This window comes from Salvia splendens, chromosome 6, assembly GCF_004379255.2.
Source record: "Salvia splendens isolate huo1 chromosome 6, SspV2, whole genome shotgun sequence".
Classification (NCBI taxonomy): domain Eukaryota; kingdom Viridiplantae; phylum Streptophyta; class Magnoliopsida; order Lamiales; family Lamiaceae; genus Salvia; species Salvia splendens.
The window spans coordinates 4,678,070-4,703,060 of NC_056037.1; the positions used below are offsets into that span (position 1 = coordinate 4,678,070).

The 24,991-nt window shown below is 39.9% G+C and overlaps 3 protein-coding genes and 1 long non-coding RNA gene across 4 annotated transcripts; 3 read left to right on the top strand and 1 right to left on the bottom strand.

Annotated features, from left to right (window-relative positions):
• The first annotated feature begins 13,501 nt into the window (after positions 1-13,501).
• Positions 13,502-15,919, top strand: LOC121808044 (probable F-box protein At3g61730). The gene is made up of 8 exons (XM_042208379.1): positions 13,502-13,643; positions 14,130-14,329; positions 14,412-14,456; positions 14,671-14,835; positions 14,931-14,978; positions 15,197-15,367; positions 15,495-15,602; positions 15,744-15,919. The coding sequence occupies exons 1-8, from the start codon at positions 13,555-13,557 to the stop codon at positions 15,824-15,826; spliced, it is 909 nt and encodes a 302-aa protein (XP_042064313.1). The 5' UTR covers positions 13,502-13,554; the 3' UTR covers positions 15,827-15,919.
• A 2,687-nt stretch (positions 15,920-18,606) lies between these two features.
• LOC121808043 (probable F-box protein At3g61730) lies at positions 18,607-21,034 on the top strand. Its single transcript, XM_042208378.1, has 8 exons — positions 18,607-18,791; positions 19,322-19,521; positions 19,605-19,649; positions 19,902-20,066; positions 20,152-20,199; positions 20,424-20,594; positions 20,702-20,809; positions 20,952-21,034. The coding sequence occupies exons 1-8, from the start codon at positions 18,700-18,702 to the stop codon at positions 21,032-21,034; spliced, it is 912 nt and encodes a 303-aa protein (XP_042064312.1). The 5' UTR covers positions 18,607-18,699.
• On the bottom strand, positions 20,734-21,381 carry LOC121808045. The gene is made up of 3 exons (XR_006052095.1): positions 21,264-21,381; positions 20,969-21,153; positions 20,734-20,849 (listed from the first exon to the last, which is right to left on the bottom strand). It is a non-coding gene; the product is annotated as an uncharacterized LOC121808045 (long non-coding RNA).
• Positions 21,382-21,758: 377 nt separating this feature from the next.
• LOC121808042 (putative RING-H2 finger protein ATL21A) lies at positions 21,759-23,368 on the top strand. The gene is made up of 2 exons (XM_042208377.1): positions 21,759-22,425; positions 22,881-23,368. Exons 1-2 carry the CDS (start codon positions 21,759-21,761, stop codon positions 23,288-23,290), a joined length of 1,077 nt encoding a protein of 358 aa, XP_042064311.1. The 3' UTR covers positions 23,291-23,368.
• The last annotated feature ends 1,623 nt before the right edge of the window (positions 23,369-24,991 follow it).

The window sequence follows — 24,991 nt, forward strand, 5'->3', positions numbered from 1 at the left end:
TCTTTTCAACTGCGTTGTGAGCCACGATCGATTTATTGATAATCAAGATCCATTTTTTTCACAATCCAATTTGTTGAGTTTCATGAAAAGTCGATGGAAGGACAAAGTAAATTTCTAAATATTTTGCTTGAATTTCTGTGAAATTTTGTTCTGGTTTTTCCAACAAATTTGTAGTTAATTCGTGTGCTTTATTTTGAGTTTTTTCGTTTCTTCAAACTGTTTGAGAAAAAGTTTCAATTAGTTTTTAAATGGGTTCTCAGCATTCAAAGCTTCTTAAAAATGAAAACACAAAATTAACACCGTTGACAAAAGGCAAATCTTACTCAATTTTTTCTAGTGTTTACAGTTAGCATTTTTTTTATTTATTTGTATTTAATTTGGACGTGCAATTCACAATTTTTTTTATTATTATTGTACCTAGTGATTTTTTAAAAAATTATTTTATAGATTTTATTTTAGTTTTGTTCTAATTGAATGTAATCTAGCTATTAAGTGGTATCAATAATTCATTACTAATTATCAAATTTTTATTAATTTAAATTATTAAACAAAGGATTTAACATTATACCAATTCCATATCAATTCCATAACTATACCAATCAAAGGATTTGGAATTGAATTCCTTCTAATTCAATTCTATAGAATTCCAATTCCAATTCCGAAAGGACCCTTACTGTATTATTTTGAGAAACACAAATAAATTTTAACTAATTAATCTTTGCGCAGTAAATACAATATTAAATGAAGTATTTTGGTTGATAATTATGCATAATCCTTCAACTATATTCTCGGTATGGTTTTAAAAAATATTGGTGAGGACTTGAGGAGTACTATATGAAGTATGTGTGTGACAGAGAGAGGGTTGGGAGAAGGATTCTTTTAACAATCATTTAACAATAAGCAAAATGCTCAAACCGTGTCAGATGAGGAGTTACAGGTGAAAAATGAGAAAGTAAATAAGTCACAAACTCTAACAATCATTTTGCTAGCAAAATACAAAAAAATAAATCAAAGATGTCAAAAAAATCCAACCATAAATTAAGACAAAAGTAAATCTCAACATAAACCAAACTTATATGAAAGTGAAGCCAACGTACAAACTAAGTTAATCTATGCGACAATCAACCCCTATATATGAGATGCAATTTGCAAAGTGATGGGGTACGTACTAAACAAGCCCAATAGCAGTGACGGCCCATCAGCCCAAAGCCCAAGGAAGAGTATCAGTTCGGCATTACAAAAGAGTTCGGCCCCAGCCTACAGCTCGGTAAAAGCCAACCAATCAGTTCGGCATTACTAAAGAGTTCGGCTCCAGCCTACAGCTCGGTAAAAGCCGACCAATCAAGCTCTACTCTCAGATCGGCAAAAGCTGCTCGGCGATAGTTCAGAAGTTCGGTCTCAGTATTCGACCGAACTGGGAGATAGTGGACTCATGCAGAACCTCCACGACCTCCACTACATGATCTATTTAGTGGTGTCAACTCATGCAGGATAGCGGACCAAACAAAGAGATAGTGGACCCATGCAGGATCTCATGACCTCCACGACATCCACTAACTTAGTTAGTGGTGATGCAAGCCACGACCTAGTTAGTGGTGATGCAAGCCACGATCTTAGTTCAATGTATAAATAGAACTTAGATCAGATAGAAGAGGGCTTCTCTAGACATAAAATATCATATAGCAAGTCTGTATTTGTAAGCTGGAAAACCAGATCAAGCAATACAATCTTGCCCTCCTTTCTTCCCGTGGACGTAGATTTACCTCAGTAAATCGAACCACGTAATTCCTTGTGTCGTGATCTATATTCATTACCTGCATTTACTACTATCAAAAATTCGCCCAACCATCACTGGCGCCGTCTGTGGGAAACAGAGAACCAAATTTGTGATAAAGCGAGTTTTTGATCCTCTTCCACCAAAAAAATGCATACCAGATCACGTAACACCCATAATACCGTTCGTGATAATCATGAGGAAGCTAGTCCAGCCCGCAGGTCTGGAAAACAGCCTCGGGAGAAATCTACTTCCAGTTCTCACGGAGAAGGAACAAGCCGCTCAAAGACTCATCGCACCGAGTCGTCCCAGCAGCCCGATTTGAACGAGGCTGTCAAATTGTTTTTGGCCGAGAAGCAGGAAGAGTTCTTAATCTTCCTGCAAAAGAGCCAAAAGCCGGAGACGAAAACGGTGGATTCTCCCTCCTCATCCAGACATGAAAGTCACTACCGCAGTAGTGCTGTGTCTTCCAGGAAGAAGAATCCTCAACCCCGACATGTTCCTGTTCCTCCTCGGCACCGAAATCACAGGAGAACTCCATCTCCTCCATACCGAAGAGATGTCGGGTTCGCCATGTACGGAGCATTGAAGACTCCGTTCTCGGACGATATCACCCGAACTCCCTTGCCACAGAACTACCGAACTCCGTCGATGACTTATGACGGGTTAGTGGATCCTCATGATTTCTTGGGACGCTATCAGTATAACATGGCGAACCAGGGTCTCAATGAGGTCCATATGTGCAAGCTGTTTCCCGAGCTGCTTATCGGGAACGCAAGAAGGTGGTTCGATAGCCTCCCCCAAGGCAGCATTAGATCTTACCGAGATCTAATGGATGCTTTCCACAGGAGGTTCTTTCAGAAAGCGGAAGCCCGAATCACTTCGGCTCAGCTGCTTTCTATACGTCAAGGTCGCGACGAAAAGATCAGCGACTTTATGACGAGATTCCACCAGGAATGCCTACAAGTAGATGATCTCAATGATCTACTTGTCATTTCGGCATTCCAAAATGGAATCCTGCCCGGAGCTCTCTACAGAAAGCTCGTGGAATGCAGTCCGCAAACAGCTCAAGAGATGTGGGACATTGCGGACCAGTTCTCTCGTGCCGATGAGGCAGACCGTCGCAAACGGTCTTTAGACAGCTCATCCCGAGGAGACAGGAGGAAGCCCGATCATAGCGATCAGGGACATCCTCGCCGAACTCCTTTTGGCGATCAGGGACATCCTCGCCGAACTCCTTTTGAAAGGATTCAAAGGACTCCGGTGCAAGACCGATTGGGGCCACGTCTCAATCCTGAGAAGCCGCCCGCTCAGTTCGTACCATTGAACAAGTCGAGAGCGGAAATTTTCGAACTGCATTCCGATATGTTCGAAAAACCAAAGCGGATGACGAAATCGGCCGCGCGTCGACCTCAGGATCAATATTGCTCCTTCCATCAAGACCACGGTCACGATACCGAGGAGTGCCGACATTTGGCTGCAGGTATTGACGCTCTTGTGAAAGCAGGAACGTTAAAAAAATACCAAAGCAAGCAGCCGAAAAAGAACAAAAAGCAGAGAGGTGCAAACTGCGCTCCTCAGGATCTGAAAAAGCAACAGGACCCCGAAGACGATGACGAGCTGCAATATGATGGAGTAATCCTGACTATTGATGCTCTCCCTGCCGGGAAGACTAAATCGTCCCTGAAGTCAGAGCGCAGAGGCTCCAATCGAGAGGAGCCAACGCATAAAAGGCTGAAGCAGGACGAAGTGATTACATTTTCAGATGCAGATCCCGTCCCGGCCATCTCTCCTCATCAAGACGCTATTGTCATCCAAGCCGGAGTGGCAAACAAACTGATCCACAGAGTGTTTGTGGATACCGGAGCGTCAGTCAGCATTCTTTTTAAAGAATGTTTCGATAAATTAGAAGTGGATCCAGCTCGGCTCAGTCCGGCTCCACTTCCTCTGAAAAGTTTCACCCAGGAGGACACCCGCCCTGAAGGTATTATCAGCCTTCCGATCACGGTGGGAAAAGCGCCTACAAGCTCCAGTACGATGATCGAGTTCTTTGTGGTAAAAGCTCGGTCCCCGTACAACATCATCTTGGGAAGAGACTGGCTCAACGCAGTTCGGGCCGTTTGCTCTACTTATCACCTCACCATCAAGATTCCCACTAAAGGTGGGATAGCGGTCATCCGAGGTGATCAAAAGAGAGCAAAAGAGTGTCTGCAGATTGCGCTTAAAAGTGCCGAGCAATCAGATCGGCATCATCAAGCATAGCAATCACAGCAGCCGGAGTCAGAGGCAAGCGAAATGACCGAAGTCATACCAGAGTCGAACTCAATGACCGTTCAGTTATACGAAGATGATCCATCCAGAACGGTCAAGATCGGTTTCGCGGGAACGCCCCTACTCCGGGAAAAGACCATCCAGCTCCTCAAGGAGTACAAAGATGTCTTTGCATGGTCTCCGTTGGACATGACCGGAGTGCCCCCTGAGGTAATCACTCATCGATTAAATATTGATCCTTCAGTCCGGCCAATAAAACAGAAGCAAAGACTCTTTGCGGCAGAAAGAAATCAAGTCATCCATGACGAAGTCCGCCAATTATTGAAAGCGGATGTATTATTCGAGGTGAAATATCCTTCTTGGGTGGCCAATCCTGTGATGATCAAGAAAAAAGAAGGAGGATGGCGGATGTGCATAGATTTTACCGATCTAAACAAGCACTGTCCTAAAGATTGCTATCCCCTTCCGAACATAGATAAAAAAGTAGAAGCTTTGATCGGCTTCGAAATTTTCTGTTTTCTTGATTTATACAAAGGCTACCACCAAGTTTTAATGGATGAGAATGATGCTTCAAAAACGGCTTTCATTACTGACTTCGGCATCTTTGCTTATAAAAAGATGCCATTCGGTTTAAAGAATGCCGGAGCCACATATCAAAGGATGGTAGATAAGCTTTTTCGGCATTTGATAGGAAAAGAGGTTGAAGTGTATGTCGACGACATAGTCGTCAAAAGCAGAAGCACTTCGGAGTACGAAGACAACCTCAAATCCACCCTCGACGTGCTCAAAAAAGCCAACCTCAAACTCAATCCCCAAAAATGTACCTTTTTGGTAGATTCGGGAAAGTTTCTGGGTTGTTGGGTTTCAAAGGACGGACTCAAGGCAAATCCCTCAAAAGTTCAAGTTGTTCAGAACATGGCGATGCCGAAGTCCATACATGATGTGCAAAGGCTAACTGGATGTCTAGCCGCACTGAATAGATTCCTTTCCCAAGCAGCCGAAAAGCAACTACCGTTCTTCAAAGTGTTGAAAAAGGCACCAAAGTTTGAGTGGGGAGCCGAGCAGAAAAAGGCTTTTGACGAGCTCAAAAGTTATTTAGCCAAGCTTCCAATTCTCTCTGCTCCAACAGATGCCGAAGTGATATTCTTATACTTAGCGGCATCAGATCAAACCATTAGCGCGGTGCTTGTACGAGAAGAAGGCCTAAAGCAGCTTCCCATCTACTTTACAAGCCGAGCATTAAGAGGTCCAGAAACAAGGTATCAACCTCTGGAAAAAATTGCTCTGGCGTTAGTAAATGCAGCAAGGAGACTGCGGCCATACTTCTATGCTCACAAGGTATGCGTCTTAACCGATCTGCCACTTCGGCAAGTTTTGACCAAGCCAGAAGCATCAGGCAGAATCGCCAAATGGGCCATAGAGTTGGGAGAACACTCAATAGAATATCTACCTCGGAAAGCCATCAAGGGACAAGCCTTGGCAGATTTTCTTGCAGAAGCAAAGTTCGATCAAGCAATCCCTGTTATTGCCGAACAGAAAAATCCTGCCAATGACGAACTAACACAGCCCCAAGAATCCGAAGTAGAACCGCCGGACTGCTGGAGTGGATTCGTAGATGGAGCTTCGAATAAGACGGGAAGTGGAGCTGGTATTCTACTTATCGCTCCCGACGGACACGAGGTAACTTATTCACTTCGGTTCTTATTCCCAACTACTAATAACGAAGCCGAATACGAAGCCCTCCTTGCCGGACTTCAATTAGCGCAAAGTCTATTTGTCAAATCTCTCAAAATCCATTGTGATTCACAAGTCATAGTGAATCACATGCTGGGTACAAGTGAAGCCCGAGATGAGAGGATGAAAAAATACTTGGACAAAGCGCAAAGCATTAGCCGAAGTTTCTCTTATTTTCGGATAATCCGCATTCCCAGAGCGGAAAACAGCCGAGCAGATACTTTAAGTAAGTTGGCCTCATATCCGAGCTCAAAGGTGGAGGAATTACTACACCGAAGCATTGATGAAGCTGAGGTACATTCAGTAACCAGCTCGCCGAACTGGATGACGCCGATCTTACAGTATCTAGATCAAGGACAACTGCCCGAGGATAAGAGAGAAGCTCGGAAAATCACATGCCGAGCACTTCGGTATGAACTTCATGAAGGAGTCCTATACAGAAAGTCCTACCTTCAACCGTTATTGCGATGTGTAGGACCAGAAGAGACGGACTACATCCTTAGAGAAGTTCATGAAGGATCTTGCGGTAGCCACATCGGAGCTAGAGCTTTAGCTAAAAAAGTTCTGAGATGGGGATATTATTGGCCAACTTTGGTACAAGAAGCAGTGCAGCTCGTCAAGACATGTACGAAGTGCCAAATTCATGCAAATATCCCAAGGATGCCGCAGACCGATCTATGTGCTATGCAAAGCCCTTGGCCTTTTATGCAATGGGGCATAGACATAGTAGGACCACTACCACAAGCTCCTCGGCAAATGAAATTCCTTATCGTTGCCGTGGATTACTTCACGAAGTGGGTGGAGGCTGAACCATTAGCTACGATAACGAGCTCGAAGGCATTGGATTTCGTCTGGAAGAACATAGTGTGCCGATTTGGCATACCCCACATCCTCATTTCGGATAATGGGACTCAGTTCACCGACAAGACATTCAAGAATTGGTGCCAAGAGCTGAATATTCAACAGCGGTTCACTTCGGTCTCCCACCCACAAGCAAACGGACAAACGGAGGTAACAAACCGTATCTTGGTGAAAGGGTTAAAAGCTCGGTTAGAACAAGCCAAAGGACAATGGGTAGAAAATCTCCCTCAAGTCCTATGGTCCTACCGAACTACACCCAAAACCTCCAACGGAGAAACTCCGTACAGTCTGGTGTACGGTACTGAAGCCGTGATTCCGGTTGAGATCGGCATACCCAGTCCCCGAACTCTTAATTTCTCAGCAGAAATGAATGATGACGGACTGAGAGCCGAACTAGATCTGGCCGAAGAAAGAAGAGAATTGGCCTGCATAAAAGCAGCCAAGTACAAGGAGCAAGTAGCCCGGTATTATAACCAAAGGGTGAAAAAGCTGCAATTTCAAGTGGGAGATCTCGTCTTGAGAAACAACGAAGTAAGCCGAGCAGAAAAGCTGGGCAAACTCGAACCCACATGGGAAGGTCCATATCGGGTGTCAGAAGTCCTCGGCAAAGGGTCTTACAAATTGACTCACATGTCAGGAGAACAAGTACCCCGAACATGGTACATTTCCAACCTCAAGAAGTTCCATTTGTAAGAGACAGTCCGGTCAGTCAGTCTTGTGTCTAGTTCGGTCCTAGGGGTATGTGCTTTCTTTGTTTTTTACTTGTTTTTTATGTTTGTCTATGTGCGTTTTGTTCGTCTATGTGCGTTTTGTCTGTCTATATGCGTGTCGTCTCTTACAAATGTTACTGAGGTATCTTGTTCTTCGAAGGCTGATCCCCTTTTTAGAACATATATAAGCCAACGATTGTGAGTCCAAGCTTCTAAGGAGGATACAAGACCACAATTCAGCTTAAGAAACAAGCAGTTCGTCTGAAACGAACTGCAACAAAGGGAAAGTCCGATCCACGCGATAAAACTCGCCGAATTAGGACAAGGGAAAGTCCGATCCCCAAATTAGGACAAGGGAAAGTCCGATCCGAGCGATAAAACTCGCCAAATTAGGACACAAGCTTAGTCCGGTCAAAGAAATTTACTTCATAAGACCAAAGACGAGTCCGGTCAAAGAAATTTACTTCATAAGACCAAAGACGAGTCCGGTCAAAGAAGTTTATTTCATAAGACCGAGGATCAAGTCCGGTCAAAGAAGTTTACTTCATAAGACCAAAGACGAGTCCGATCAAAGGAGCTTACTTCATAAGACCGAGGACAAGTCCGGTCAAAGAAGTTTACTTCATAAGACCGAGGACGAGCACGATGAAATTTTTTCGCTGAGCTGTAAATACGCAGTGATAGAAGCGAAATGAAGATTTCATTTATTAAAACTTGTTCGGCATACAACTCCGCTGCCCTACGAGAAGGCGTTACGCTATTACAAAGGACTATTCTACTGTCCCTGGTTGCTAAAGTTGAGCCATCTATTCACAAAATCCTCGTGAAGCCGAGTTCGGGCGTTCCGGGCAGCTGAAGAATAAGCAGGTCGACGAGATGCTCTGATCGACCTACCGCCTCTTCCTTGAGTCCGGGAAGTACTGGCACCTCGGCGGCGAAGAGTCTCTTCACGAAGCATTTGTTGATCTTGCTCACTCATAATCACAGCTCCTCTACGAACTTCAGTCCGTCCTTGTCTTGACGTTTCCGGTTGCTCCTGAGTCCGTTCTCGTCTTGACGTTTCCGGTTGCTCCTGAGTTCGTTGCTGATTTGGAGTAGGATTTTGAGCAAGTGGATCAGAGGTTTGAGCTGGAGTATGAGCATCTGTTGGCGGGAAATGCCTAAGGAATCTCTCGATTGAAGGACGCCGGGAAAGAACGATGTCGTACCGAGAAGCCCATCGCCGCAATGATTTCACAACTTGTTGGCAAGCCGAGCTCTCCAGCGCATTGTTCCTCCGGAGTACGTGATATTCCTCCCACAGTTCGTCAACTCGTTCCTGAACTTCAGAGATGGTCATTCCCCCCGCGCCTGCTGATGAAATCCTCATATGCAGTCCTCTCAGCGACGGCAGTGTTCAGCTCGGCCTCCAGATCTTTCTTTTCGGACTCTAAGTCCTTATTGTCGGCCTCCAGCTTCACTAAACAAGCCAAGAGTTCGTCATTCTTCATCTGGTCAGCTATGGCTTTTTTCTCAGCTTCGTCTAAAGCGGAAGAGTACAGCCGCTTCCAGTGAAGTACCTCCAGCTCCTTAAAGAGTTAAGAATACAAAGCAGCTATGTCAGTTCGGCATTTCAGTTTACTGAGCAGGTAGTAAACCACAACAGGAGTAAAAGAGAGTACGAAAAGCTATACGAAGACACAAGTGCAGAAAGAAGAATTTTTTCATTCATAAGAAAAAATTTTTTACACAAGGAGGGCTTCAAGGCCATTTTACAAGAAGGAAGAAACTAAACTAAGAGAAGGGAGACGAAATCATACTTCGCCAGCTTCGTCTCCGGCTCCTCGGTGAGGTTCAGCTTCCTTCTCCTTGTCTGCCTCAGCTTCAGCCTCGGCCTCCCTGCTCCCCCCAGCCTGCTCGGTGCCCCCATCACCGATCAGCAGCACCTCTTGCTCGGCCTGCCTGTCTCCGGTCTGCTGATCAAGCTGCTCGGTCTCACCCTCTCCGTGGAAAATTGGAGCGGGTGAAACTGGCCCTAAGGAGGCAAAGATAGCCTCCATATTCTCGTCCCGGTCAGCTCGGCAACTACGAACTCGGTCAGCAGAAAGCAGGACCGAGGACGAAGCAAGCTCCTCAAGGAGCGGCAGACTCTGGAGACGAGCTGCTATCTCTCGGCCGTACAGCGGCAGAACGACTTCGGGCCCCTGCTCGGCATTATCGGTCATCAGTTTCAGCAGATCACCGACAAAGGCCGAAAATTGATTGCTCAGAAAGAGTTTCTCCGCGAAAGCACGGAGAACCTCCCCTTGGGCAACCACGGCGGCAGCATCCCTCCGTTTCGTCTGCTCTCGCTGGATGACGAGCTGGTTTTTGGCAAACTGGGCTTCATCCTGGGCCGAGATCCTAGCAGCTCTGGCCTTCTCAAAGTCCGCCTTAGCCTGTTCGGCCTGGTGACGAGCAGCCGCCAACTTCCTCTGCATCTCAGCATAATCGTTGGACGCTTTGGAGAGTTCAACGGCGACGAGCTTGGAGAGCATATCGTTCCTCTGAAAATGGAAAATGGAAAAAGGAAAAAGTCAACCGAGGGGCCACAAAAAATACAGGAAAAAAGCAAGGCCAGAAAATCAAGAAGACAATTCACCTCGGCGAAGTCCGTGGGCCATAAAAATGGCTCACAGATATGCTCCGAAGGAGGCGCCAAGACCACGTCTTTCTCTGGCGCTCTTGGGGGCTTCTGGGTCTTCCCCTTCCTACTTGCCGAAGTCGACTCCGGCTTCTTTGGATCCGAAGAGGTCTTTTGCCTCTTCGGATTCTTCTCGGCATCAGGCGCCGAGCTGGTAGACTTCTCTTTCTCCGGCTCCTTAAGCTCGGAGGATTTGCGGCTAATCTTATTCAGCATGTACACTGCCAAAAAGCAAGAATGCAAAGTTAGTTTTCGCCACAAAAGCAGTAAGGCACAAAAAAGAATTCCTCACCCTCGGTCTCTTCATCCGAAGACGAGGAGTCGAACACGAAGTCGCCCTTGACGAGCTCAGACTCCAGGTACTGCTTCCTAATCATAGGAATCTTATTGAGCTCGCCCTCGAGCTCGTCCAACGGTTCTAACCGAGGATGAGGAATCACGGACTTCGGCCCTCTCCAAGGAAAGCCCGGAGCCGCTGTCCTATTATAAAAAAAGAAGCGATGTTGCCACTTTGGCCACTTGGTTTTGCAGAAGGCCCTAAAAGGCTGTAAAGGGATCAAGTAAAACCAAGATCCTTTTCTCTTAAACTGGAAAAAATTAAGGATTGCCCTCAGAGACAGATCCTTGTCTAGCCTACGCAGTTCGGCAGCAAAGGCCGATAAGTGCCTCCAAGAGTTCGGAGTCACCTGACCTAAAGGGAGTTGAAAAAAATCTAGCAGCTCTACAAAGGCAGGGGGAAGAGGGAAACGAAGCCCGCATTCCAAGCCGGCTTCATAAACGGTGGCGTAACCCTCCGGCGGCGAGTCAGCCCTATGAAGGTCGTCGGGAATCGCAACCTTCCCCCCAGGAAAAAAATATTTTTCGTGTAAGGATATCACAGTATCCTTACTCAAGATGCTGTGAAAATACTCTACGGTCTTCTCCCCGGATTCCTTCCGGCTAGAAGACCCCTTATCCCCTTTCCTACCGCTACCTGACTCAGAAGAAGAAGAAGAAGACATGGTTCTTACTCTTTGAAAGTCTGAAGAAATTCTGAAGAAATTCTCGAAAGCGGAAGGAAATTTTTACGCAAAAGAGAGAGATTGCAGAAGAAGCAATAGCAAAAGTGTTCAACTGATGAAGAAAGGACGTATTTATCAGATTCGGAGAAGATTTCAAAATCATCGCACCGTTTCGAATCCCACCTTTTCAGGATTCAACGGCCGGATTTTACTGTCGCATTTAATGCAGTCACGCGCAAGGCACGTCCCCTGACGTCAGCCTCCCCCGTACCTTTATCCAGAATGCCGAAGTGACTCGCTTCGCCGAAGTGATTCGCTTCGCTTTTCGGGGGGGGTAGTGATGGGGTACGTACTAAACAAGCCCAATAGCAGTGACGGCCCATCAGCCCAAAGCCCAAGGAAGAGTATCAGTTCGGCATTACCAAAGAGTTCGGCCCCAGCCTACAGCTCGGTAAAAGCCAACCAATCAGTTCGGCATTACTAAAGAGTTCGGCTCCAGCCTACAGCTCGGTAAAAGCCGACCAATCAAGCTCTACTCTCAGATCGGCAAAAGCTGCTCGGCGATAGTTCAGAAGTTCGGTCTCAGTATTCGACCGAACTGGGAGATAGTGGACTCATGCAGAACCTCCACGACCTCCACTACATGATCTATTTAGTGGTGTCAACTCATGCAGGATAGCGGACCAAACAAAGAGATAGTGGACCCATGCAGGATCTCATGACCTCCACGACATCCACTAACTTAGTTAGTGGTGATGCAAGCCACGACCTAGTTAGTGGTGATGCAAGCCACGATCTTAGTTCAATGTATAAATAGAACTTAGATCAGATAGAAGAGGGCTTCTCTAGACATAAAATATCATATAGCAAGTCTGTATTTGTAAGCTGGAAAACCAGATCAAGCAATACAATCTTGCCCTCCTTTCTTCCCGTGGACGTAGATTTACCTCAGTAAATCGAACCACGTAATTCCTTGTGTCGTGATCTATATTCATTACCTGCATTTACTACTATCAAAAATTCGCCCAACCATCACAAAGCAATCTTTACTTTATTATAAAAAAAATAGTGGTAATAAAAATGATTTTATTTCATTCAAATATATTTTTATGTAGTTATTAAGTATATGAATAAAATCAATCTGAAAATGACATTTTTATTCCGCATATGTCTATCAAACAATAGAATTATCATTCATTTTCTTTATTTATTAGTTTTCTACTTTAATTTAGTCGCAATTTCACCCATATAATAATAAAATTTATTATAATTTGATTTTGAAGGTTGGAAAACATTCACCAATGTAGGAAACAATTTAGGTGTATAGAATCTACTGAGTGTGCGCCTTATACATACAAAATTATTTCTGTTTTTTATAATGATTTACTTACTTTTTCTAGGATCGTCTTTTTCCACTTAATTCTTGATAGGGTGTCGCATTCCTGTCCAATTTAAAAAGAGGAAAAGTAAAATAAAATATTACTGTACAATTGTCAATTGAGATGCATATACATTTTTAGGATTTTTTCAATTTAAATTGTAAAGAGATTTGAACCCCTAATTTTATATTAACTCACCAGAAATGATACAAATCGATTGTTTTGATTACGATGGAACATACCACGCATTTATACTTTTATTAAGAGTTACTAGTTCGATAATAGTTAATACTTCACCTCCATTCCAATAAATATCAAATATTTGATTTTCGGCACAAGACTTTATGCAGTGTTATTTTGTCAGTTAAGAAAAAGAAAATAAAATAAGAGGAAGGAAAAGGTAAAGATGATGTTGTTACCATATTAGGAAACGTTTCATTTTTAATAGGACAATCTAAAAAATAAAACATTTCATTTTTAATGGGACGAAATGAGTAAATTATTTTATTTGTATTAAATTGATTAATAAATTTTAATTAAAATTAAAAAAATACTAGTTCTGTATTTTGCATCATTCAAAATTATCTTTTCTTTTTTATTGGTAGGAAACGATTTCAACATTAACATCAATCTCGGATGTCATAAAGTATCAGGGAATGTGACAAATATTTTAATGAGTAGACTTAAACAGAAAAAACATATGTAAAATATTTGTGGTGATAAAACTAACCAAAAAAAGATACTACATTCTTAAATACTATAAATATAAGTTTAGCATTAATTTTTAAATAAATTTAAATTTAGTAACTAATTTGATAGAAGCATTATAATTTATAGCTAGTAACCTGAAATTAACCCATTTTATTAAAAATGGGCTAAAGCAATATGTATATACATAATATGGGCTTAAAGTCCAATATCTCTTTCTTACTTGCAAGCCCAATTCACATATCCGAATCAGAAAACGGTACACGACTTAGACCGAATACCCGCAAATATTTGAATTCCTTTTTATCTCTCGCGCCTATATATATACAATCTTGGAAATTCAGCTTTCAGCTCACACAATCCATGCGCTATAGCTCGACGAGATACAAAAGATCGGAGCAGAATTCAAATTTAGAGAGTTCGAATCAGCAAACGGAAGAAATTTAAGTTGAAAATGGGGAAGAGGTTGAGGAGATCGCGATCAATATGCTGCTGCGCCTCCCCACGGTCATCGCACCGGACTCCTCATGCGATTTTCAGCTGGTATGGATCTGATTTTGTTTCCTTCCATTGTTTGTCTACGAGCTTTTGTTTTTTTCGTGTCTAAATGTGCAAAGATGAATAATATTGTTGATATATATTCTGTACGTGAGACTGTTTCGCCTGACTGTGGTTTCGAGAAATGAGGATCTAATTTGTGGTTGAATGTTTTTGTTGTGTTTCGCATTGATGAAGTGGTGTGTGGCGTGATCCGAGTTTACAGAAACACTGTTATTCAGCTGACATTAGGATTCAATTTTGAAGTGGATTACATCTGGATTTTCTGTATTTGCTGTTCCTCAATCAGTATCATTTCATTTTAGTTATTGAATTTTTCCATTGATTTTTGAGCTCCCCACGAATGATTAAGAGATTGCACTAAACTTCTCCATAATTTGATATACGACTATTTATGCAGTAGCATGTCTATGATCTGAAATATAATATCATTGAATTCCTTCTTAATTCTGTTAATATTTAACATGAAAGTTATGAAGAGGATATATGGACTGAGGTTGCCAAATTTTTGGATGGGAGATCTCTAGTGATGCTTGCTGTAACTTGCAAATGGTTTCATCGCATTATGATGGAAGACAGTGTGTGGAAATATGCATGCCTGCGTGACCTTCAAGTTCCTGACCCTGGAAACGTCCCATTCAAATGGATCGAACTCTATACCACAGCTTTCGGTATTATCAGTACCTTAGACTTTTGTCCAATTGTTGAAATAAAGAGTTTCTTTCCACTGATATATAGAGTTCACATTTGCAGATGGAAGCCACACTTACATGTTTCGTCAGCAGGAGAAGCATATTGGTATTGCATTTCGTTAACATTTAAACGTTTGAGAATGTTGATAGCTGTTAATGTCATGACCTTAAAAAATGTAATAGAAAAAAACTAAGTTACTTAGGATAGTTATTTGTAGAATGGCATGATGAGCTATTCTTTGATTGTTTATGCTTCTTTCTGTTTTTGAGTTCAATAAACAGTATTCTGTCAAAACTCATTTTACATTTGCCTGGTATAGATTGGATGCGAATTGGAGCTTTCTTGTTTGACTCACCTGACGCTCTCCTGACTGAGAGTCTAATAGAAAGCATAAAAACTCCCAAAGAGGAGACAACGGAAAAGTTGTTTCACAAAGAAGGCTTCTGTTTGTTAAACAATATTAAAACTGGAATCTGGATTGCTGGTAATTCAATCATATTGTACAGTTACTGCCTTTGATTCAATCATGTACTGTGAGTATCCATACTGCCTTCTATTCAACTGCTTTTCTGTTTGAAGACTTGCAGCTAGTCCGGTGTCCTGTTTGTGACCTTGACACATGTGATGGTGAGTCAAAAACTTTGGAAAGTTTACATTCCTAACTGCCTTTCTGTGGTTTGATTCAAGACCACATGCCAAAATATTTGCTCAGCTACATTAGCACCTTCCACTTATAGATATCCAGAAATAAAACAAGCAAAATCATAGTCATTATCTCATTTGACATGCTCGGCAATGAAAAAGATCAGCCACTAAACTGGACAAGTATTTATCAATTGATGCAGGAACAATGCAGACATTGGATGCGAGGCATATTGAACTCTTTCTGAGTGAGGAATATCATAGTGGGATCTGGGACTACTATCTTTTAGGATCCCATAACATCAACAAGCAGGCTGATGGGGCTTCCGGTGGGATTTTCGACCTCAAACATATCAACGATGAATCAACCTCTGGTATATATTATATCAAATCCAATCCTCTTTATCTTCATCAACTCTCAAATACTACATTCTGTTTACTACTAGTATACTACATTGAATATCATGTTAGCCTGTGTCATTCTGAATAAACTTTCTTCAGATATCTTTGATTACAAAACATGGGTGGGAAAACGAATTGACTGGCAACCAAAAACAAAGATAACTCTTCACGCAGTTGCAGTAAACACTAATTTGCAAGAGAATGAAGGTACCATTCCCATTTTTGACTCTCTGAAATAGTAACAGTACTGCATCATGATTTTGAAACAAAAACAATCAGAATGATTAAGTTGCCACAGCTCAAAAATATGAAGTGATAAGAATACTATTTCTGATTAACATGATTCAGGACTACAGATCAAATACCATGCAATGAGGGCCGGGAAAGGCGGAGAAGTCGTATCAATTCGTATATCTCAACAGCTGCGCTAACTTTGCCCTCAGCATATCCATTTTCTGAATAAGAGTTGTCGTCTTTAGCTTATAAATGTCTCAACATATATAACCATTTTTAAGGCTTATAATAAAGCAGGCTAGCCATGTACTTCATTCTTGTACACCAAAATATGATCCAGACATTCTTTTGTCGATGCAAGGATAAATTTTTTCAGAACTGTTTAGTTTTGATTAAAATGTCCATAACTAGTGTTTAGTTTACCTTAATATTAGCATTTAGCTCTACCTTATTTCTTAACCATTTGAAGTATGTGTGTGATGAGAGAGAGAGAATAGTGAGAAGGATTTTTTTAACAATAAGCAAAATGTTCAAAGCCTCAAATCATGTCAAATGAGGAAGTAAACAAGCCACAAACTCTAGTAATCATTTTGCATGTTAAATATAGAAAAGATAAAGAAAAAAAGGAAAGTGACAATCAAAAGGGTCAAAAGATATTCCAATAGCAAATCAAGAACAGAAGTAAATCTCAACACCAACCAAACTTATATGGCAATTAGTCTTTTTTTTAAGAAAGTAAAGCTAGCGTACCAACCAAATTTATGCGACAATCAACCTCTATATGAGACGCAAAGCAAACTTTACTTGATTATAAACGATAACTTAATTAGTAGTAATAAAAAAAATTATTTCATTCAAATATATATTTATGTAGTTATTAAGTATATGAATAAAAATATAAAATCAATCTAAGATTAACATTTTTATTCCATATGTCTATCAAAATTTATTCTAATTTGAAAGTTGGAAAACATTCACCAATGGAGGAAACAATTTAGGTGTTTAGATTCCACGCCTTATACACACAAATATTTATAATGATTTGACTTTTTTCTAGGATCGTCTTATTCCACTTAATTCTTGATATGGTGTCTTATTCATGTCCAATTTGAAAAGAGGAAAAGTAAAATAAAGAGATGGAGTACATTTTTGAGGACTTTTTTCAATATAAAATGTAAAGAGATTTGCATCCCTAGTTTTATATTACCTCACCAGAAAGGATATAATCGAATGTTTTGATTACGATGTATACAGCATACCAACATTTACACTTTTATTAAGAGTTAGTTAATAAATAGTTAACAAATTATTTTCTTTGTATTAAATTTATTATTAAATTTTAATTAATTGAAAATAAATACTTACTCTGTATTTTGCATCATTCAAAATTTTAATCTCTCTCTTTTTCATCGGTAGGAAATTATTTCAACATCAACATCAATCCCAGATGTAATAAAATACTACTAATTAAATAGAAAAAAACATATGTAAAATATTCTCGGTGATAAAACTAACCAAAAAAAAGTTAAAATCTTAAATACTACTCCCCGCGTCTCTAAAAAGTTTCAACATTTTTTGTTCGACACGAGTTTTAGTGTATAATTGGTAACGTAAAAGAGAGAAAGAAATGATAGTGTAAGTGGAGAGTGAATTCCAAATCATGAGTATTGTAGTGTAATGATATAAGTTGTTAATAAAATGATGTGTATGGTAATGTGTTGTTTAATTATTCCCAAATTAAAAAGTTTATATTTTTCAGATACGACTAATAAGAAAATAATTCATATTTTTTAGGGACAAAGAGAGTATAAATATACGTTTAGTATTCATTTTTAAATGAATTTAAGTTTAGTAACTAATTTAATACAAGCATTAGGCCATCTCCAACCATTTACACCAAACCCAAACCCATTTTTGAGTTTGGGTCACACCAGAAAGTAATTATACTCCAATCATTTACACCAAATTCAAACCCAAAAAAAACTTCCATATTTATACTTTTTCAATTATACCTACATACTTATTTAATTTACATATTAATCCCACAATATTTTAGAATAATTTATATAAATTAAATAATTAAACAAATTTTCTTATGAATCTATTTTGTATTAAATATATTTTATATTAAAAAATACACTACTTTTAAAATTAAAATACAATAAACATAAAAATTCAAATATAAATTGAAACACATCTAAAGATATCGCAATTACATAGTAAAACATATCACGATAAACATTAAAAATAGCTAAAATTCAAGACTCAAAATTTATGTACTGTTCCCATGAAATAGCTAAGATATTTTTTAGACAATATTCATTTCGATATTAGTAAATTTATTAATTATTACTTGCAAAAGAACATAATTTATTATAATATAATAGTCTCACAATAGCTTGCTATTCCTATGTAATTATTTTTCAATGAAAAATGTTTGCAAATTTTTAAAAAAGTTGTAAAATACGCCGGCTAATTCACATTAATTCAGTATGATCAAAATATGGCCGGTTGATTCAATATCTCAAAATAATAATGACTACTTATATGTAATATCTCAAAAAAAATTGCCGTAGCTACTCATTTTTGGTGTTTACTCTAAATTTGGTGTTGTTTCATTAAACACCCAAAAAATAGGTTTGATTATGGTGTATGGTTGGAGAACTTTTTACACTAAAAATGAGATTTGGTGTATGGTTAGAGGCGGTCTTAGTAATCATAAATAAACTCTTTTTATTTACTACTACTGTAAAACAATAAATGGTTATGTAAATTCATAACATGGGCTTAAAGCCCAAACCTTATTTTTGTAACTTACAAGCCCAATTCATATATCCGAATCAGAAAACGGTACCCGGCTTGCACCGAATAGAAACGAATGCCCGCAAAAATTTGAATTCCTTTTTTATCTCTCGCGCCTATATATAAAATTTCAGAATATAATTTTATATCCGTCTTAGCTTTCAGGTCACACAATCCATGCGCTATAACTCGACGAGATACAAAAGATCGGAGCAGACTTCAAATTTGAAGAGTTCGAATCAGCAAACGGAACAAATTCAAGTTGAAAATGGGGAAGAGATTGAGGGAAGCGCGATCAATATGCTGCTGTGCCTCCCCACGGTCATCATCGCACCGGGCTCCTCATGCGATTTTCAGCTGGTATGGACCTCATTTTGTTTCCTTCCAATGTTTTTCTACGAACTTTAGTAGTGTCGAAATTTGAAAAGATGAACAGTATTGTTGATTTATATTCTGTACGTGAGATTGTTTTGCTTGAGTGTGTTTTCGATCATGTGAGATACGCGGATCTGAATTGTGGTTGAATGTTTATGTTGTGTTTCGCACTGATGAAGGTGTGTGTGGAATGTGATCCGAGTTTAAGATGATTTTTGAATTCTATTTTGAGGCGGATTACATCTGGTTTTATGCTCTAGGGAGATATATTTGCTGTTCCTCAATCAGTATCATTTGATTTTAGCTATTGGACTTTCCATTGATTTTTGTCTTGAAATCTGGTTTTCCACCTTCAGTATCAACTTCAACTAGTGCTGAGCTCACCTGGAATGATTCATAGATTGCACATTTGCACCAAGCTTGTCCATAATTTGAACTACGACTAATTATGCAGTAGCATGTCTTTGATGTTAAAGGTGTTTTAATTGAATTCCTTCTTAACTCAACATGAATAGGTATGAAGAGGATGTATGGACTGAGGTTGCCAAATTTTTGGATGGGAAATCTCTAATGATGCTTGCTGTAACTTGCAAATGGTTTCATCGCATAATGATGGAAGACAGTGTGTGGAAATATGCATGCTTGCGAGACCTTCGAATTCCTGACCCTGGAAACGTCCCATTCAAATGGATAGAACTCTATACCACAGCTTTTGGTATTATCATTACCTTAGACTTTTGTACAATTGTTGAAATAGAGAATTCTTTCCACTAATATATATAAGGTTCACATTTGCAGATGGAAGTCACACTTACATGTTTCGTCAGCAGGAGAAGCATATTGGTAATGCATTTGTTAACATTTAAACGTTTGAGAGTGTTGATAGCTGTTAATGTCATGACCTGAAAAAATGTAATAGAAGAATTTAAGTTACTTAGGATAGTTATTTGCAAAATGGCATGATAAGTTATGATTTCTGCTTAAGTTATAACTTGACATCTATCACTTATATTCTTTGATTGTTCATGCACTTTCACGCTTTTGTGGAAATAAACAGCCTCCTTTCAAATCTCATTTTACATTTGCCTGGTATAGATTGGATGCGAATTGGAGCATTCTTGTTTGACTCACCCGACGCTCTCTTGACCGAGAGTTTAATAGAAAGGATAAAAATTCCCAAAGAGGAGACAATGGAAAAGATGGTGCACAAAGAAAGCTTCTGTTTGTTAAACAATATTAAAACTGGAATTTGGATTGCTGGTAATTCAATCAAATTGAATCCTAACTTCCTTTGATTCTGCGAATCCTTACTGCCTTCTGTTCAACTCTGCTTTTCTGTTTGAAGACTTGCAGCTTGTCCGGTGTCCTGTTTGTGACCTTGACACATGTGACGGTGAGTCAAAAACTTTGGAAAGTACTACTAGTATTTATCAGTTTACATTCCTAACTGCCTTAATATGGTTTGATTCAAGACCACATGCCCAAATCTTTGCTCAGCACATTCTGTTAGATATCCTGAAATATGAGATACAAACACAAAAGCAAAATAGTGGTCATTTGATATGCTCTCCAAAGATCAGTTCCTAAACTTGATAAGTGTTTGATCATTTGATGCAGGAACTATGCAGACGTTGGATGCGAGGCATATTGAACTCTTCCTGACTGAAGAATACCGTAGTGGGATCTGGGACTACTATCTTGTAGGATCCCGTAACATCAACAAGCAGGCTGATGGGGCTTCTGGTGGGATTTTCGACCTCAAACATATCAACGATGAATCAACCTCTGGTATATATCATATCAAATTCAATCCTCTTAATCTTCATAACTACTTTCTGTTTACTATTACATTGAATATCATGTTAGCCTGTGTCATTCTGAATAAACTTTTCCAGATATCTTTGATTACAAATCATGGGTGGGAAAACGAATGGACCGGCAACCAAAAACTAAGATAACTCTTCATGCGGTTGCAGTAAACACTAATTTGCAAGAGAATGAAGGTACCATTCCCATTTTTTACTCTCTGAAATAGTAGCAGTACTGCATCATAATTTTGAAACAAAAAAACAAACAGAATGATTAAGTTTCCACAGCTCAAAATATGAAGTGATAAGAATACTATTTCTGATTAACATGACTCAGGTCTTCAGATCAAATACCATGCAATGAGGGCCGGGAAAGGCGGTGAAGTCGTATCAATTCGTATATCTCAGCAGCTGCTCTAATTTTGCCCTTAGCCTATCCATTTATGGAATAAGAGTTTTCATCTTTAGCTCATAAATGTCTCAACAAATATAACCATTTTTAGGCCTATCTTACAGCAAGCTAGCCCTGTAATTCATTCCTGCACACCAAAATATGATCCAGAAGTTCTTTCATGGATGCAAAGATAAACTATCCAAAACTATGTCTAGTTTTGATTGAAATATCCATAGCTAGGTTTAGCTTACTTACATTGTACCTTAACAGTATTAGCATTTAGCTCAACCTTATTTCTTAACCCTTTGAATCTGTTTCTTAACTGAAATGGCCAAATAGTTCCAACAAAGCCAACTGTTCATGTCAACTCCATGGCTGCATTTGAAAAGGTAAAATCAATACTCTGTTTTTTTTTTTTCAAAAGTCAAAATATACCATCAGCGCATGTATTTAAAAAAAAAATCATTATTGGAAACTAAAAGTATAACCAAGCCATGTTTCATTTCTTGATTAATCCATGTCGCCCATATGAATTAACCAATCACCAATTTTGTGAGATAATCAATGACATATAAAAAACAAAAAAAATTAGTAACATAACCTATCAACACATTCTATATTCCAGTTGAATTTGATGATTTGGTTAGCCCACCAAGCAAGCAAAGCATCTGACTTGTTTATTTTAATTTATCAGAGCTACACATATATGCATAATCCTCCCTACATAGAGTAAATGAAATGAAATGAGTAATGGAACTTGTGAAACTCATCCTCATCTTAAGCACTTCCCTCCTCCTCTCCCACGCTGCAAAAAACCCCTGCCCACCTCAATACTGCGGCACCAACCCTTTACCCATCCGCTTCCCCTTCACGCTGCATCAGCATCCCGGAAACTGCACCGGCTACCCGGGCTTGACCTTCACATGCTCCGTCGATGAAGGAAGAGACGTCCCTCTCCTGCAGCTCCCGCATTCCGGAAGCTTCTCCGTCCGCCACATAAACTACCTCATGCAAGAGATCCACCTCTACGACCCGGCCGGCTGCCTCCCGCGCCGCCTCATCTCCCTCAACCTCACCTCCTCCCCCTTCGCCGCCGCGCTCACGGAAGAGCTCACCTTCCTCAGCTGCCCCCGCCGCGTGGGACTCGCGGAGGTGGAGTGCCTCGGGAACGCCACGTCGGCGGTGCTGGCGGGCCCCGCAGGGAGGCTCTCCGGGGCGATGGCCGTGTGCGGGACTATGTTCACGGTGCCTATCGCGGTGCCGTGGGATGGCGGTGATTGGGTGGCGGAGGATCTTAGACTGACGTGGAGCTTACCTGAGTGCCAGGGGTGTGAGGTGGGTGGTGGGGTTTGTGGGCTTGGTCGGAGTCGGAGTGGTGTGGTCGGAGAGATTACGTGCTTTTCTAATCATGGGACAGGTAAAACGAATATAATTGAATCGTCCGAAAAATGATAACTAAGTTAAACGACCAACCTCATTTAATTGAAAAATAGAACAATGTATATTCTGGTATTTTTTCTGGAATAAATACGAATAAATTCAAACTTAATGATATTTCTGGTTGAAAATTCTAAATTGGTTAAGATCTGTTTCATTATTTCTTCCTTTTCGCAATCATGATGCTTCTAGATATGTGGTTTTCGTATGTTTTCAACTGCTCCTAGCTATATAAGGTATTTAATGGAGTATTTAGTTCAACTCAATTTAAGCCACACAATTATTCAAACCATATGACTGACCCTTTCGTAATTATATATAAAATCCTGGTAAACAAGATTTTAATTTAATTAAATCCCGTCGTCAACTTTATAGTATTTTATATTAGTATTTCTTTGTTGATTCTTTCATCTAAGAGTTTTTACTAATCGACAGGACGAGGCCTAGAGGTTTTCAAAACCATAGCACTATCAATAGTGATACCAGCCATCATCTGCTCCATATGCATTTCATGCTTCGTATGCATAGTGGAATGGAAGGCAGTTCGGAGTAGGGCAGCCGCTGTGGCGGCCCCGTCACTGCAGCCACCGGCTATGGTGGGGCTCGATGACTCGACCATCGAGTCGTATGAGAAAGTCGTACTGGGCGAAAGCAAACGCCTTCCCGGACCTAATGGTGTCACATGTCCTATATGCCTAGTTGATTATTGTCCAAAAGACATACTTCGATGCATACCCGAATGTCAACATTGCTTTCATTCCGAATGCGTTGATGAGTGGTTGAGATTGAATAGCTCGTGCCCTCTTTGTCGAAATTCGCCTTCGAATTCTTTAGAACAAGTATGAGATGTTTGTTTAGCGATATCCTAATTGTATATGTTTTTTTAGGAGTGGGGGATGTTCCTTCAGTAGTACTATCCAAATTGTAAATGTTTTTTGTGTTGATAAATGCTTTAATTTAAAAAAATGATAAGAGTAATTAATACTTCTGTTTCAAGAAAAAAGAACAGAATAAAGAAAGATCTGATTTTGTCTTTAAAGTATGTTTCTTTCTGTTAAAACTCAAACTAATATAGTTGATACATGACACCATTTTGTCCCATGTAATGAATCAATATCATTGAGGCCTGACTTTTGGTGATTTTACAGTCAACATTTGTTGGCATTGCACATAATTCTATAAAAATTCAACTAACAGCATGAAAAGCCTCAAATTCTTATAAATTTTCTTGTATAGATTCATTAACTGATTCGAAAAGTTGTACTAATAGAATGGCAACTTTATTTGAAATATTAAGCTGATACTTAGTATGTCTCTTTCTTTATAAGATCACTGAAAAATGCTGTAATGCTTGCTTTTGAATGATACAAATGTTTAGGATCTATATCAGCAGAAACCTATTTTATTCTGTCTCTAGTTTCTTCTCTCACACATTTTGCAGCTTAATCTCTCACAAAATCATCCCAAACTTAAAACTATGGATCTTACAGTTCAGGAGTTTAATCTAATTCTTCTCATAACTTCCCCTGTTATAATCCACTCCAAAGATTTGTCTGAATTTGAGCTGTGGAAGCAGTTTCTTCCCAATAAAGTACCCTTTCAAGTTAGAAACAGATAAGCTATTAATCAACTGCTACAGCTCCATCAATCTGAGATGTGATGGTGATAACTGCGCCGTAGTAAATCTCCCTCATTTTGGTGATTTTTTGTTGTCTCCTTTGGCTACCTTCACTATAACTTCTACATGTATTACGAATATCCTTTTACATGCTGGTTTGAGATCCAATGCCTTAGCAACTCCGTAGAAGCAACTGTGGTCGTGACTAGAGATTCATAGCTCGATGATCCCAGTCCCTATTTTGAACGAATACAATGATTGGCAGAATTTTAACCATCTTGAACTAACATCGAATCTTCCTAGCTGCAAACAACGCTGTAAACTGCTTTATGATCTTGAAAAACAAGGTTAATGTTATGTTCGTTCTTGATTCTCAACTTTCTCAAACATTTTCTCAAGTTTTATCTTGATGTGAATTTAGTTTTAGTATGATCATCTATCTTGGAATCAGTATTTATCACGGATGAATCCAAGAGCAGATTGGCCAAAAGGATCACAGGACCGACTGTCTTGATTCCGTTATCTGTTAATACTCATAGCTAGAGGCACCACCACCACAGCAGCCAAAAAACATCACAGAAGGTTCCACCATAGCACCACCACCACGAGCCACTGCAAGCGGCCTCAACAACAGCGAGGCCTCCAAAGTGGAGAGTTGCTCAAAAGTGCATAGATGTGTTACTCAAAATTCCTTGAAGAATACCATGACAAAGATAGGGTGAGAACTGAGAAATTTGGGCAATGTGGACCCCTTTTTCATGCTGAATCAATGGCTACAGAAAGCAATAGTTGCCCAATCTGTAGAACTCCCTTTTCTGTTTTCTGAGTGAGTGTATGTGCTTCTTTAAAGATGTATGTATGTATGTTTGTTTACATATAAATGTCAAATTGTCATTTGAATGAAAAGTTTTTCTTGCATTCCGAGATC

Bases quoted from the DNA above. Each gene is read 5' to 3' on its own strand.
- LOC121808044 (XM_042208379.1), top strand. From the start codon at position 13,555: ATGGGGAAGAGGTTGAGGAGATCGCGATCAATATGCTGCTGCGCCTCC. The intron at 14,979-15,196 runs GTGAGTCAAAAA...CAATTGATGCAG, and splicing joins TGACCTTGACACATGTGATG to GAACAATGCAGACATTGGAT. The intron at 15,603-15,743 runs GTACCATTCCCA...AACATGATTCAG, and splicing joins TAATTTGCAAGAGAATGAAG to GACTACAGATCAAATACCAT.
- LOC121808042 (XM_042208377.1), top strand. From the start codon at position 21,759: ATGGAACTTGTGAAACTCATCCTCATCTTAAGCACTTCCCTCCTCCTC. The intron at 22,426-22,880 runs GTAAAACGAATA...ACTAATCGACAG, and splicing joins CTTTTCTAATCATGGGACAG to GACGAGGCCTAGAGGTTTTC.
- LOC121808043 (XM_042208378.1), top strand. From the start codon at position 18,700: ATGGGGAAGAGATTGAGGGAAGCGCGATCAATATGCTGCTGTGCCTCC. The intron at 18,792-19,321 runs GTATGGACCTCA...CAACATGAATAG, and splicing joins CCTCATGCGATTTTCAGCTG to GTATGAAGAGGATGTATGGA. The intron at 19,522-19,604 runs GTATTATCATTA...TCACATTTGCAG, and splicing joins ACTCTATACCACAGCTTTTG to ATGGAAGTCACACTTACATG.